Consider the following 16,731-nt stretch of genomic DNA (forward strand, 5'->3'; position numbering starts at 1 on the left):
TGAGACTTACATATATTTCATAATGTTTCACTTTGGCTCTTAAAGACACAGAATCACCATTTTTGTTATTAGAACAAATAACATACTTTAATCAATGTACTGACGATCAGAGTTACGCCACTGAGAAAAAGGAAACCTGGTGGCCAGGGATTAAGAACGGAGAGGCAGACATGAGAATCTGAAGCACAGTGGGATCTCCCTCACAGGCAGAAAGAACCAATGAAGGGCAAGAACACAAAGGTGCCACGCAATTCTGAATAAAGTTTATTCACAAAGGTGCCACGCAATTCTGAATAAAGTTTATTAAATAATATGTACATCAAAGTAGTAATTCAACATGTCTATCAAATCAATCCACTGCAATAAAGAAAAATAAATGAACAAAAAAAATCTGTGTCTGCATAGTACATGCACTTGGTGTGGAATTTAAATGCAATACCTTAATAGGTTACATATGTCAGTTATCTTTTTCTCTGAGTATAATCTTTTTTTGGTAGTAACCTATTCCAGCAATAGGATTTAATACTACTGCAGATAAATAGAACTGCAAAAAGAAAACTGTAAATGATATTATAGTTGTCTTCTCTTCCCCAAAGAACAACCGTATATGTTAACAATTTCCAATGACTATTTTTGTGCTAAAAGTCTGCAGGTGAATTATTTGAAATTCCTTCATTTAAATAAAAGTGGGGGGAAAAAACCCTTCATGACTTCCTTATTTTACTCCATTTCTGCTCGAGTTTTAAAAATTATTTTCTATACAAGGTAGGTACATGGGCTACACAAAGTTAAATATACATTACATATTTACAGTCCCACTTCTCAAACGTGATGTTTTTTTCTTCTACCAATTCCAGAGAGACTGCAAAAGGTAAGTAGTTTGGGGCGTGCCTTTACCTGGAAGCATGGCTGATATATCAAAACATGTTGTGAGGCATGCTGCCAGTTAGTTGCGCTTGCTGTTAATAAACCTGTATAAACATTTCAGCATAAAAATAGGTACTTTATATTACTAAATGTCTGAAGACAAAGGAGTAATTGGAAATCTCTGCTCTTTTTATTTTATTTTTTTCATACGTAGGAAGCTGGAAAGATTTTATTAAAGATGGGCATACCTGGATTTTGGAAGATACTCTGTGTGAGGCTGGCATTGGATGCAAATGTGGCTTTTACAAAATGGTTTTATTTTCTAGCTGTATTTAAAGGGGTGTTTGAAATTGCCTAATTAATCAAAAAGCACCCCCTCAGGAAATTTAGATACAATTGCACTATTCATGATTGGCATCTAGGAGAGAGCAAGGACTGCATTCCAAGTGGGTAAAAATGCACATACGCATTTATTTATTATTGATTTTTCTGCTACACTCCCTCTGAGAGGGGCAAAGAGAAACAGAAAGCGGCGATATTGGCCAGGGAAGCAGGCTTCCAAAGCAACAGGTCATAGAGTCACCAGCTCTTTTCTGCCCAGGAAGTTTCTACCCTTCAGTTCCACACCCTTTCCCCTTGGGACTAAGGGCTCTGCTCTGTCAGCTAAAAGTTATGTCTCCTGGAAGAGGCAACACATTCCTCCTATCAGTCTTTGATTTTTCAGTGTGGACCAATCAGTGGCAAATTCTTTCCTGAGAGCTTCCTTTGAGAACTGTGGCTGACGGGTAGGTGGGGGAAGCAAGTGGGATCCTATACTGTCTGGGACAGCAATCAAGGCAGTCACTAAAAACAAATGTTGCCAACTTGTAGACTCCAGACTTCGGGATAGTGGTTCGCGTGATTCTGAACTACATGCAGAGAGCCAGGGGTTCCAGTATATACCCCCATCACCTACAATTCCTGGTATTCGTGACCTTGTACATGTATTTGTGGGTAGAATAAAAGGCTGAGACTCTGGAAAAAAAAAAATCCAAGTATTCCCAGACATAAACTACCCTCAGACAAAGGTTCTCCCAGCATCTTCATTGTTCAGAAGTGAGCTGAGGGAGATGAGAACCTGACAATGCTTTCTAAGGTGCCCCCTCCCCCAGGAGAAACTCATCCCTTCTCACACCCTCTGCACGTATCACAGTCTCTCTAGATTGGGCTCCTTTTCCTATGTCATCCATGCAGCTGAACCCCTGGCAAGCTCAGCTCTGGGAACAGGCCATACCTATCTTTGTGTCAATTGGGGATCTAACAGAGAATCAGAGTGGTGCTCAATGCCCAGGTGTCACAGCGGATAGACTCCTGGTTGCCATCAGGAGGAGCAGAATTGCTGCTTCATACCCAAGACAGTGTATAATCCCTCAGCTCTGAATGGAGGTCTCACCATGTGCACCAAGACTCCCTGGCTCAGGGTGGTGGGCAGGAGGGGACAAGGGTCAGGTAAGGCAACAATCCCAGTGGTCTCTGTACTCCTCCACAGGCAATACTGGGGTCCCCCCAGGTCTGAGAGTGCCTTACCATGGTGCCTCAGCAGCCAGCTTACATCTACCCATGCTAAGAGAACTGCTAGAGGCCAGTCTGGACTCTATGGGCTCAGCCATATCAATCAAGCCCATGCTAAGCCAGAGAAAAAAGGCACGTCCAACCCTGCCCAGCCAGGGATAGTGACCAGGAAAGGAGTATACTTCGAGTGACTTCCAGAGCCCCAAGGTGACTGGCTTAGTCCGTGGAAACACAAATGTAACCTATCTGCCTGGCCACCTGCTCCCAAGCTCAGGACAAACATGGCATGCTTTTCTGTCTGAATATCAGAGCAGTCAAGAGCAATGTCACCCAGCAGGCTGAATGCCAGGGTGCTCGGTCTGCTTCCATTTCTTTACCCAGACCTCATCAAGTCATGGTGCTGAAGGAAAACCTCAGCAACTCAGACCGGCCTCTAGCAGCACTGGCAGTCTGCTGGCTCTGGGACAGCCAGGGATAGAGGCAGGGGTGGTCAGTAACGCTCAGACTTGGGGCCTGCGGAACACGCTGGGGATTGACCTATCTGGCCCCAGGGGGGCCCTTTGAAATTCAAGTGGGTAAAGACTGTACACCTTTTTGGCTAATGCTGCTCACAGGACACTACTCCAGATCAGATTACCCAAGCTGTGGGGGCTGGAGCAGCTCCCAGAAGCAGCCACATAAATACCAATTTCCTCAGCACACAGTTAAGCCCTGACACACAGTGGGTTTTAAACACACTTCTTTGTTCCTCTTTTTGAATTCTTTACCAACTGCATTAATTTTCCTACTGACTCAATATTTAAATAAAGAGACCAGTCCATGAATGATGCTCCATCCTCTGAGAAAAATAATCTCTGTGATTTTCAGTCTTCTTATAGATATAAAGGTTTTACATAGTTGCCCGGAAAAGTACCGAACTGCCTCGTCCTTCTCGAAGTGCCTGTAAGAAACATAACAAGCAAACAAAAACAGACACAAAATGAGAAGACACACCGAGTTCAGGGAGAACGCTGGAGATTCTGCACAGTCCCTTGTTAACAATCCCACACCGCAGTTTCCATAGCTACATCATCTGGGCTACAAAATGATGGGGGGTGGGGAGGCAGGGCAAGCAAGATACACTTTTCAGATGGAGGGACCTGGAGTTTAAGTACTACTTCTCAGGTCCCTGAGCTTAACCGCTGCTGGAGGCAGAATCTTCTGACGACCAGCCCCAATGTTCTTCCCAACACTGTCCTCACTGATTAGAAATGCTGGGCGGCTAAATCTGCACTCGGCTACTTCTGAAAATAGCTAAGGTGTGCAAGGAAGATACTCATCCCAAAGTAGTTCCTTCAACCAGGATGCCAGTCTTCATGGGAGAGAGAACTGGTGTCCCTTCCCTAAGGGTTGGGGATGGAAAAACCTTATGCCCTTTATTATTTGAGCTGGTTGCTTCTGTTCAAGTTATTAAAAGCCTAGAGTGAATAGAAGGGCCTTAGGAACATCCACACATGTGCTTGAACTTCATGGTGGAGACCTAGTCTTAACCAAATGTTTCTTGTGTTGTTTCTGAAGAGCTTTAAAAATACAATCTGTGAATGTTAAGCATATACACAATAGAAATAGAAATTGAACCCAGTTAAGAGCAATGATGAACTTGACAGCTGCTGTCTGTGTCACAGACACTGGCCTACCTGGGCTTTCGGTCCTACTCAGTAACATTCCTGCTGCCTTGAGAATGAGCGGCCCCGCATTCCTGCAGGGGCTGAGCGATTGCATTCTGTGCAAAGAAGATTGCTTTTCACATGTCCCATCATCCCCAGTCCTTCCTGTATTAAACCACTAGGAAGAAAAGCATGGTGGGACTCTTACCAACAAACCACCCATCGTCACATTTTTCCATGACATCAACGATATCTCCATCTCGGAGCTCCAACTCATCATCGTTCTGTGGCACATAGCTATACAATGCTTGGTAGCTACATCTACAAACCAGAGAAAGGACCAGTGAGTGGCTCAGTTGCTGACAGGATTTAACGACCATTCATAAATCCCGGTACCGTGAACCCAACCTTTACATAATGTTCCCCGTCTGATGATGAAAACATTTTACTGATTACTTCTCTAACAGTTTAGCATTTGAAGGAATGCATTAAATCAATTAAGACTGACAAGGGTGGGGGATTCTTGAATATCACTAATGATTAATCATTAACCTTATTCAGTTTTCTTCCATTGCGATGGCAGACCTTTATTGTCTGCATCCCTCTATTCACTTTATTGCCTTTAAAGTCAACCACACCCTTTTAATAATAGGATAGGTAAATTATTAAGAATAATTGGCAGTTAATTTAGTCCCAGGAGTTTAAATTCTAGTCATATACATTAGAGAACAGAAGGTAACTGTAAAAAGAGGTAATAGACATAGACAAGTGGGAAAATATATTAAAAAGTAGATTTCCAGCCAGGTGGAATGGCTCATGTTTGTGATCGGAGCATGTAGGAGTCTGGGACAAGAAGACTGTCATTGAGCCCAAGGACACTCTGTGCTACATACTGAGCTCCTGGCCTACAGAGTAAGACTTTGTCTTAAAAACAAAAACAAAACAATACTCATTATTGGTAATAATATAGCACATTCCCACTGTCTCCCTGTTTAACAAAACCTTCTTGAGTGTTACAAAGTGTGGGGCTCCTTTTCTGAAGACCCCGAAAGCTTTCTGCTTATGCTCCACCCCAATGATAGTTGGAGATAAGGCTTTTATTGACTTGCTCTTTGGCCTAGGGCAACTGGTCTGCACACTCTGTGTTTAACAGTGAAGCTGTTGTGAAACTGACATCAGCTTCTGCATCAAGGGAGAGCTTTGTTTTCATTCATTCCCTCACCAAAGGCTTTCAGAGCCTCCTCCACTACGCACCAACGCCACAATTCAGAATATTCGTTATTTTTAAACACCACAGCAGCACCAGAATTTTGTAAAGGAGCCATTTGCAGTAAAGGCAGTGAATTCCAATGTGTAGTGAGGGAGACTAGAAACAATGTGTGGCGTTGGCTTCCAGAACCAAGAGGCTTGTGCTGAGTGCCACACAGGACACTTGTTTTCACTACTTTTCCCAGTGTGTTGCGACTTTGGTGGAAGGATCTGGCTGACAGAGGGAAGGTCTCTAATGAGACATTAAGAGATGGAGACAGATTTCAAGGTGGTAAGTGAATACCTTTTACATTTTGTTTAATCTAATTGTATGATTATTTTTTGATTGTATTTAATAATTTTCGGTCAGAGCTATTAGAGCATAGCAGATGTCTGGTGCACACTTTATCCATAATCTCTGTGTTTCAATATGTCACATTAACTATGTGACTACTGTACATTCAGACAGGACAGTCATGTGTTTGGTTACCTGAGAAGCAGAACAACATAATACCGACATATCCTCGAACTAACAATAATCTTAACACTTGCCCGTTCCCACTTAATCTTTCCTCACCACGGCTGCTTTGCTAGTCCGTGTTCTGGAAAATAACTTTGCTTGTCTGTAGACAAATGGTGGAGACATACTGGAGAAAATCTATACCGTGTGGCCTTGGTCCCACTCAGCTCTAATATCCCCAGCAGCTTAGAATCTCTCCAGTTGAGTTCCTCTGCTGGTCTGGTACCCCACTCTCAACACAGTGCTTCCTATTCTTGTCCCCACTTTCCATGATGGCCACTTGCTGTGACAAGACCTTAATCTTCCTCCCCGTTGGACCGGAGTCTGCAGAGACAGACTGTCTGTCTCTCCTAGCTGTCCTGTCCCTGTTACTGTGGGCAAGTACCCTTTCTCCTGGCCACGCTGAACCCTCTTCTTCTACTTATAGCTTCTTACCTGTACCTTTCAATTCTGTCACCCCCTTCTTTGGCACAAATATACCTAATACTCTGCCTGTGTCCTGTGTCTCTGGATCTACAGTTCCCCACCCTACCCTGTGCATCATCAAACTTTCCTCTTCAGCCCTTTCTAATGGAACATTCCCTATTGTTACAGTCACCAGTCATCTTTCAAGCTGCCAGAGAGACTGGTGATCCTTTCTCATTTTCTGCACCTGGTCTCTCACAGGGAGGCAGCATGGCTGGCCAGATGCTCTGGGCTCTGCTCCATCCAAGTGAGCATTCCTAGACCTGTACCTGTTCCTGCTGCTCTTTCTTACTCTCCTTCACTGCCGATTACTCTTTACCCTGTCTCTCTGTTGATAATCTTACATATTTCTATGGTTACAAAAAGCTCACTCTGTTCTAGCTAAGGCCACCATGACTGACGTCATAGCTCCTAACCAACATCCTTGTCCCTTGTTTCTGAATCCCATCCTTCATCGTTGCCAGAGTTATCTCCCTAGAACAGACATGATCAATATGAGCCTCACTTTAGAAACCTTCAGCGGCTTGCCGGTGTCTGCAGAATAAAATCCAAACCTAGTTCAGCTCCAGTCTAGAATCTGGTCCCACCCTAACATCTTAACTTTCACCTTCATCCACCTCCATGAATCTGCTAGTCACACAAGCCTTCTTCAGGCTCTCCAAACACTACCCACTCCATATCTTTTTCTCAAAGCCTGGTTCAAATCACTTTTCTTCTTCTATGAACGAAATTTTCTCTTATGTGTATAAGCCATAGGACATATCCAATAAATTTTTTGAATGAATAAGTAAATCAATATTGTTCATTTCAGCTCAGAAGTAACTGTCCCTTTCCCTCTGTTCTCCATAGCATTGGTATTGAAACTGGTTAGCACAACTCTCATTTCCCCTTGTATGGCCATTAATTCTTTACCCATCTCTCTCTCTCTCAGGAGCCCATGGCCTCTTTTATTCATCTACCACCTGTCTTCCTTGGCTGACAGGAAATATGGCCTTCCCTAGAAATCCCCAGAGGTGGGAAGCAATTAGCCCATTCCCCCCAAACAGCTGTGACGTAGGCAGCCCATCATTTTCCAAAGTGGAGAGTACAACATAGGAACCAAAGTTCTCAGACTGTACTTACAAATCCTGGGAGGTCTGACTCCTGTCTGGGGTGACTCTCCGCTGCTGGGCTTGAGGTTGCTGAGAAACGATTAAAGATGATTTACTGTCAGAGGGAAGTACCTTGTGACGGAAGTCAAGGGGATGAGAGACAGTGCTGCAGTAATGAACAGATTTCTCGGCAATGTTTATGATCTCATTGCAAACCGCTTCCTGTGAGGTGGCCCCACGATATCCAGAAACCCCCATAAAACAGTCAATGTGGGGACAAAAAAAAAAAGAGAGAGGAAGAGATGTAACATTCCAGACGAAGCACGTAAGTCCAGGGAGAAAATAGAGTTGAAGATCCAGGTTAAAAAAAAAAACAACAGAGATTCCAGTAGTGGAGTGCAGGAGGGATCCAGGTAAGCATGGAAAGACAGGTAAGATACAGAGGAATTTGACACTTAGTATGACTGTTTTTAAGAAGCAGCAGCATAAAAGCCTGTAATTAGTGAGTAACTGTTACAGCTGGAATAATCTCAGGCTAGAAATACATGAATGAATAACCCAGTCATGCACTGGCACATTACTTAATCCCACCTGCAGGCAGAGTGGAACTGACTCTAAATTCCTCTGCTCTCTTGGAGGCGTAGAGGGTGGCCAAATCCCTGGCCCTACTACATCAGCCGTGGACTCTTGAAAACCACAGCGGGATGTTTACCAGGCGTTACTCTGGTCTACACGCTGCAGTCATAAGGGTTCTCTTTAGGAAAGTCACAGTCTTATTCAACAGGCATCTTACCACATAGTTCTTTTCAGATTCTGTGAGATCAGGTCCTGCGCTCAATGAATGATGAGAAGGCGGCTGTGATCACCAAGCAAATCATAAGGGAGACATTTTAGCAGATGTCACATTGGAAAGGATTCAAAATAAAAGCGTGAGCAAATACACATACCACACCACCACATTCAGATGACACCAGATATCTGTGGCCCGTGGCCACTGAGTTTCCATGACAACATGGCAGATGCACAGGAGAAAATGCAAATGTACAGAGTTAGAAGCAAGCATCCAGCAATGAAATGGGGAATGGGAAACGTGGCCGCAATGAGGTGAGAAGGACAATACAGGGCCCTCAGACTGGCAGAAGAGACTCAGAGGAGGGCTGCCTTTAGGAACAGACCTCCTAGCTCCCCGCCCCACCCTGTACCATTTTGAACCCTTTGATCTGCTGTGTCAAAGGTGGTTGCAGGTTTCTGTTGATGGGGAGCCAATGATGGAACCATCAGGACCCACACTGGGGCATTCACAAAGACTACACCACTACTGAGATGATATTTCTGGGTAATAGATAAAGTCTCAAAAAAGACCATAGGCCTCAGAAGAATGTGCACATGACATAGTCTGGTGAGGTATGAAATGAGTTTCCAGCTTGCTTCTAGACACAGAGCAACGTGTCCTGAGAGAGACATAGCAATGAACCGTCACTTATCACCGGCCCAGGCTACACATGTTGATATGGAATTGGGGCCATGCAGACCTTCCTTTTAAGCTGGGCTCGCACGAGGAGGTCAAGCTGCTGTTGGAAGACAGTTTGGAATCACTTTCTCCAGGAGGATTCAATTCCAAACTCTAGGAAGTCTCTTTGAATAAACTTGGAAGTCCACCTTTGGAGACGCCCTCGAGGTAACCTGTAATAACTGCAACAGGCCACTGCGGCCCCACCGTCCTTTAAAAGGGCACTTAGAAATCTTTTGTGCAGCACACATTTGTTTCAGAGAGGGGGCCAGAGAGAGAGAGAGAGTGTGAGGTCACGCAGGCAGTGCAGTGGTCTCCCGGCCTCTGCCACTGTCCTGCTTGGCTTCTTGAACCTTCACACCACCACCTGCCACCTATCCTTCCTTATCAGGTGTGCTAACGGACATAATCACCAGTGGTTACATTCCCAAACCAGGAGACAGGCAGGGTGTGCGGGCCATACTGTTCTCCTGAAAGAGCACGCTCGGAGGGGAGTAGTACCAAGCATCAGTACCACAGCTGGTGAGAAGTGAACTGCTGAGCACCACATCACTTCTCTTGCTCACCTCCACTATAGATGTCCCTACCCTGTAGAGTGCCCAGCAGAACAACAGCTACACCAGGCATCACTTTCCTGCACTTGGGGGTTTTTGTTTGTTTTAGTGTTTTGTTTTTTCAGTTTTATTTATTTTTATTTTATGTATATAGGTGCTTTGCCTGCACGTATGGCTGTGTACCATGCACATTCGATGGCTGCGGCAGCCAGAAAAGGTCATCAGATTTTCTTGGAATCAAAGTTAGAGGCAGTTGTTAGCCGTGATGTGGGTGCTGGGAATTGGGCCAAGGTTCCCTGGAAGAGCAGTCAGTGTTCTTAACTGCTGAGTCAGCTCTCCAGCCCCCATGCTTGCTTTGAGAAGCCCCTTCAAGTTCTCTAAAACCCTTCCTGGCCTCAACCACTCGAATGCTGTGGGATGGTGTGTATGTCAAATTGCTCTGATTGGTCAATAAATAAAACACTGATTGGCCAGTGGCCAGGCAGGAAGTAGGTGGGACAAGGAGAGAGGAGAATTCTGGGAAGCGAAAGGCTGAGGCAGAGAGACACTGCCAGCCACCGCCATGACCAGCAGCATGTGAAGATGCTGGTAAGCCACCAGCCACGTGGCAAGGTATAGATTTATGGAAATGGATTAATTTAAGCTATAAGAACAGTTAGCCAGAAGCCTGCCACGGCCATACAGTTTGTATGCAATATAAGTCTCTGTGTTTACTTGGTTGGGTCTGAGCGGCTGTGGGACTGGCGGGTGACAGAGATTTGTCCTGACTGGGCCAGGCAGGAAAACTCTAGCTACACTCGAACACACCCCCTTGGCTCCAACCTGGCAGCAGAGAAGGGGAAGACAAAACTGAGGGCTTTCATGCTGCTCCTTGGATGTCTTGGGAGCCACTGGCCTTTGCCAGGGGCTGGAGCTGGCTTCGAGCTTCACCCACCATGTGCTGTGGGATGTTGACGTATGTCCTGTGGGAGCCCTTCTTGAGTTCCTTGTGGCGTTACCCAGCAGGTCCGTATAGAGGATGATTAGGACCATGGCTGAGTGCAGGTGTTTGAGATGGTCTGCACTTGCTGTGCTGGGGATGGTCTGTATGTCAAGTTGTCTGATTGGTTAATAATAAACTGATCGCCGTGGCTAGCAGGAAAGATAGGCGGGACTAGCAGAGAGGAGAAATAAAAGGACAGAAGGGCAGAAGGAGACGCTGCAGCCGCCGCAATGACCAGCAGCATGTGAAGACGCCAGTAAGCCACAGCCACGTGCAAGGTATAGATTTATGGAAATGGACTAATTTAAGCTATAAGCACAGTTAGCAAGAAGCCTGCCACGGCCATACAGTTTGTAAGCAATATAAAGTCTCTGTGTTTACTTGGTTGGGTCTGAGCGGCTGTGGGACTGGTGGGTGAGAGAGATTTGTCCTGACTGTGGGCAAGGCAGGAAAACTCAGGCTACAACCATGCGCCCTGCGTCTGGGCCAAGGCTTCCATGAAACAGAGGAGAACATTTTTAAGCACTTGCTCTGTGGGCTTCAGAACAATGATGCGAACTCTGGACACCTTGTGTGGGGGATACTGATAGATCGTGACTTGATTCTAAAGCAAGTACTGTCCCAACAGCAGAAATGGCTGTCTGAGAGATGGTGGCGTCATCTCCATCAGGTAGTCAGGGTGCTGACAAGCACTGTATCTAAAATCCTGCTGGATGTTGGTATCACCCAGGACCCTGCTGAAGCACACAGATTCTGACTCTGCTATCTGGGCTGTGCCAGACACTGGCCACTGCTAGCTGCTGGTACTGATGCTTCCGGTTCTCAGCCTGATTTTGGAAAGCAAGGTTGCAGGGGACCTCGAGAGAGATTCTCTGGCCTCAGTGTGCCAAGACTGGTCTGGGTCACACCTCATGAAAAACAAAAGTTCTCATTAAAAACAAAAAGTCCAACTCCAGTTAGTGGCCTGATAATCTCAGGTCAGATGTAGACAACTCTTAGGATGGTGTCCGCAGCTTATAAAAGTACCTAGCATCTTTCAATCAGCTCAGTGCCAAAGCTGTGGCTGGAGTCAATCACCTGGCAAACAGTGTGCTGTTCCAAAGAAGATCTGGGAACTGAATACGAATGGAGATGCCATTGTATAAACACACAAAGGTCCAATGGCCCACACCTCACTTCTTACTTTGACTAACTTCTGACTAGGAGAGGACAGAAGAGGGAATGTTAAGACCCAGTGAAGAATGGGGCCTTGCACAAGGTAGCAAAGGCTGTGAACCCAAGAGCTGAGCCCTTTGGTGACTCTCACAGGACACCTCCCCTCAGTCAGGCTGAGATGGTTGACATTATGTTACCAGCACTCAAATTCCAAAAATGCACGTTCTGACTTCTCTTCCTGAATTCTTTACTCTAGGTATGCAAAAGGCGAACCCTCCTGTAAGCGGTCTGGTGCACCATAAAAGACAGCATCTGATACTAACCCGAGGAACCACAGTACTAGAGGGCTATCAGGGGTTCTGTTAGCAGCCCCTCTTGTCTCTAGCCATACCCAAAGCAGAGGATAGTAGCCATCATCCCAGCTTTTAACATCTGCAGAGTACAGACAACCCCATTCCTGACAGGTGGGGGGGATGAGGTTCCCCACTTAGTGTTGGATAAATGAAGGAAGTCATCAAGGTAAACATCATCTGATTTGGTTTCTCCCTGTTTAGATTTAATGAAGCATCTCACACAGCTGGAATGTAAACCTGTGGTGTGCGGAAGGAGCTCCCATGTAGCTGGAAACCACTGATACCCATGACTTGCATCAGCCCTTCACTTGGAAGGCTGTTTCCCCTCGGAGGATTTTTTCCCTCCAGGCACACGGTCTTAACTTTTCCTGTTCCACTTTCCACTTTCTAACACTTGTCGGCTTCGCAGTTCCTCCTCAGCCTGTGCTGTCTGTGAGGCACTAATAGCCACAAGTGGCTGTGAGCACAGAAGACACAAGAATGAGGTAAAGTGTGCTATGAATGAAAAAAACAGACCCTGGCTTCCAAAAGCCTGGTTCAAAATAAAGAATGTAAAATAGCTCATTAGATAACTTTTGAATATATTGGGTTAAATAGTATATGTTATTAAAATTAACTCACTCTGCTTTACTATGGCTGCTAGGAAATTTTAAACTGTGTATGAGCCTCACATCCCCTCACCTGGCAGTGCCCTCCTTCAGTGCTTCTGAGTCTGCCCTTCCTTAAGCCTAAGAGTAGATACATGTTCTCATCAGGACCCAGCTGGTGCTAAGAATAAAGAGAGTATTAGCTCATGCTACGTACATCTTGGATTCTGTAGACACATTCCCGCTTTCCATGTGCTTGGAAAAACAGCAACCAGTCCAACATAGAAGGTGTGTGCGTACACACACTCAAGCACGCACACACTGCATGCCCTTCACCTCCCCACCAACTGTAAGCAGGAACTAGTTACTGATCCAGAAACTGCATTCTCTGGACTCACACAAGCTGCCTCCGAGCAAGGGTGCTCTTTCCATTGTCCCCAAGAACGCTGTGTGTGTCCTTGCTCTGCTTCCCTGTTGTCTGTCTTCAGCTTGGAGTCTGTTGGAAACCTGACCTTAGCTTCCCTGGAGCTGTTAATCCCCTCTGGACCCAGAAAGCACCTGGTTGCTCCTGCAGTTACTAAGCATCCTGTTCCAGGTCTGGGGGTGTGCCAAAGGCTAAAGTCCAAAATAAGCTACACACAAGCCAGAGCAGCCTGGAGGGGTAGATGGGAGAGATACCCAGCCCCTGTGTGGCCCAGCCGGGTCCCCACATGAACATCAGGAACCCGCTGTTCTGTGGATAGGCCACCAGACCCAAGTCTCAGAGATGGCAATGCTCTAGCTATGTCATGCCCTGCGCCTCCTCAGAGTCCACCTCACATTATGGCCACCTGCACTGGCCTCCTAATGGGACAATGAACAACCTGAGCTCTGACACTGACCATCTTCTGAGCAAAGATTTCAAATTCCAAAATAAACAGTAGGGTTGTGCATGGTTCATAATGTTGTTTTTGGCCCTGGCTCTATGATTGGGGTGAGCCCATCTTATGAATCAGTAATTAGGAATGGGTACACTGACATGGCTAGGAAGAGGTAGCCCCTCTACTTATTAGAACACAGCCTCTAGACATAGACGGAGAGCTCACTTCTGTAAACGTGGGAGATGAGGTGCTGCCCATGGCCAGTGACACAAAACTGACTGTTCACAGAACATGGGCAACTCTGCCAGCAGAGTGGGGAGGCCTGGATGGTGCAGGCTCCTGAGTTTCTGCTTCAGGAAACCTCCAGAGAACCAGCAAAGAGGCTTCTGGCTCCATGGAGTTCTCCAACAACATCCAACAAGAAAAAGATGGCAGTTTCAATATAAAGCTAGTTACTGACAATCACTTGGGCTCCTCCTCACTGCTTAGACTTACTCTCCTTGCAGGCAAACTATGGGACAACACATTGACTTCACTGTCACTCGAATCTGTTTCTAATGCTCAGCAACACCAGTGTTCTCATGGCAAACTTAGTCTATCTTCCCTGTCGTATTAGGGGAGATGGCAGGGGTATGGCTCAGGTGTGAAGAACTAGAAGACATTCCTGGGTAACTCATGCTTTTTTCTTTACAACAAAAGAGAATAAAGAGAGGCATTAATGTGCCAAGTACAAATCCCATGTGTTCTATTTTTTTTTTTTTAAATTAAGATTACATTGGTTGAGGGGACTGCACGAACCATGGCGTGTATGTGAAAGAAGGCAACTGTCAGGAGCCAGTTCTCTCCTCCCACCACATGGTCCTGGGGATCGAACTTGGATCACCAGGCTTGGTGGCACATGCCTTTATTACCCACTAAGGCATCTTGTTGGCCCCCAGATTTCTAACTTCTTAATTGATACAACCCAAACAAATGAGTTTCCCATCCCTGACCTTTGCCTCCCACCCCTAGTGGCCACCTTCTTCTCATGGGTGGAAAGGCATCTTTTGTCTTCTTCCTGCTTCCTCAGCATCACACAAGAGTCACTGCCTGAGCTGAGTCCCAGTTACGTGGTCTGTGGTAAGTGTGCTATCTCCAGTCTATCTGGCCATCTGTTTCCTGGACTCTAAGTTCTGCACATCCACCCCCTACTCCTCAGTCCTTTAGGTGCCTTGCCAGAGGGCGACTTCACAACCAGTAAGCCAGTCAATGCAGGGAAGTGCTGGGGAAAGGTCACCTTTCCCGTGCTCCACTGCTGGCACCTGGGTTTCACAGATGCACCCCATTTCTTTGGGTAACACAGTAGGGGTGGACACTGCGGCTTCTAGTCTTGGTGAGAGAACACTTGCAGGTTATTTTGTAAGAACAGTGTCCAGTGTCTCCTTTTCTCATAAAACATTAATGCTCGCTGGGTGTGCTTAGAGACTTCCCTTCTGAATGAGTCAAAGGAAAGCATTTCCCACCTTTGAACATCTTAATATTTCTCTCTCTGTGTGATCTTAATGTTTCTAACTTCCCTTTGATCTTATAAGTACATCTCATGTTTCCCGTTCATTTCTGAGTTCCATTCTCCAGCCAGTCCTCTGCCTTTGTTCTTGGCTTTCTGGGAACTGACTTAGTTCCCACATGGTTACCACAGCACATCTTTCCGTCTTCAGCTAAGTTGCTCTTTTCCTCTCTGTGATCCTCCTGCCTCTACTTCCTGACCTCTGGGATCACAGGGATTCGGGGTTTAACATAGAAATTCGATGAGGTTCCTCACAAATGTCCAGCACTGTTATACACAAATCCAGATTCCACTCAGCAAACTGCTTCTCCCTTGGGGAGAGGCAGTAAATACTCGGTGGTGCTAATGACCAAGATTTCCCACGTGATCTCCAACTTTACTTTCTTAGATTGGTTGTTCTACAAGGTATTAGCCAAAATTAGACCAAACAGAAGCCAAGAACATGCCAGTCAATCGTGACCTCCTGGGTGTTTTGTGTGTACCTATGTGTGCTTTTGTCCAATCAACGAAGTTGTCACTCAAAAACCAGTAAAAGCAAAGTGTTTGTTTTTCAGTGGTGAAGCTCTGCAGATCTATGGTAAAGTCCACAGTTAATATTTTATATGTTCTTTCTCATTCCAACTGAAATTCACATGGGATCCTCACCCCATCACAGAATGCCACAGCTGAAAGGAAGTTCAGTTCCCACGTCTGCATCTTTTTGTTTATGGACAAGGAAGTTTGCCGGGAAGGAGATGTGACTCATCCACAGACACTCAGCTGACTGATGGCAGAGCCAGAACCAGAACCTGGAGACCAGTGTTCTTCCCTGCTTTCCCTGGAGACCCTGGCACTGATTTATCCCTTCTGCTCTTCGGAGAAGACAAACTAAAAACACAAGCAGCCGGCCCAAAGTGAGAACATTCTGACAGTAGAAATGGCCGAGATGTCAAAGTGTCTTCTGCAAGAGTTCACACATCCGGACAGTTGGGGTGGGGGCAGGTGACCCTGGGGAAGGAAAGCAGCAGAGCAGGGACCTGGCCAAGGAACACAAGGAAGATGGCTTCTGTGATGTTAAGGGGTATGGTGAATGCTGGAGGCACAGGCAGGCATAGGCCAAGCTATGTTCCCAGGCTCCCTGGCAAGATCCCACTGCTCTATTGATCTGTAGGTACATCCAAAGCTTACTGAATCCAGGAACATACCCTTCTTCATATACACTTTGTACTTTCCACCTCTGGGCCTTTGGTTATCAATCACCATCCCACTGTATTGATGGGAAAACTCTCTATTCTTTAAAACCCACAACAAATGCTACTTGCAATCACCTTCCTTCTCCTATGCTCATTATGTCTTCCCATCTTGAACTTCCAGGACAGACTGTCTGTGTTTCTCTCTTCTACACTGTAAGTACGTGTGAATAAGGCTGTCACTATCATATCCACAGTCACTATCATAAACTCTTCTAGTTCTGCTCAGGTATTTTTTTCATCTTTTCTTTCATTTGATGAATATTTACTGAGAACATTCCATATATCAGGTGTCATGGTCCCTGCTGTAGGGCCTTAATGCTCTACAGGGACCCAGGCCTGCACAGGAACAAATGCATTTGAGCAAAGATATGATCACAGAGGTCAGGCTCAGAGCTCTTTAGCCAGCAGTGCAGAGATTGGAGAGGTAGCTAGGAAAGGCTTCCTAGGAAAAGCAGTGTCTACAGGAAGCTGTGAAGGACAAACAGGAACATATCCAGGCACAAACGCTGGGGAGACTTTGGAAGATGAGGCTGCCTTGTTGTCTAAATGGCCATTTTACTAGGG

The 16,731-nt window shown here is 45.9% G+C and overlaps 1 protein-coding gene across 1 annotated transcript in view; it reads right to left on the reverse strand.

Moving 5' to 3' along the window:
* Positions 1-241: 241 nt before the first annotated feature.
* Sorbs1 (sorbin and SH3 domain containing 1) overlaps positions 242-16,731 on the reverse strand; it is a 240,448-nt gene continuing 223,958 nt past the window's right edge. Inside the window, 3 exon segments of the mRNA XM_037206757.1 lie at positions 242-3,358; positions 4,273-4,385; positions 7,420-7,478. Of these exon segments, the coding sequence (XP_037062652.1) occupies positions 3,291-3,358; positions 4,273-4,385; positions 7,420-7,478 (240 nt within the window). The 3' untranslated portion in view covers positions 242-3,290.

Source organism: Peromyscus leucopus, chromosome 1, assembly GCF_004664715.2.
Source record: "Peromyscus leucopus breed LL Stock chromosome 1, UCI_PerLeu_2.1, whole genome shotgun sequence".
Lineage (NCBI taxonomy): Eukaryota > Metazoa > Chordata > Mammalia > Rodentia > Cricetidae > Peromyscus > Peromyscus leucopus.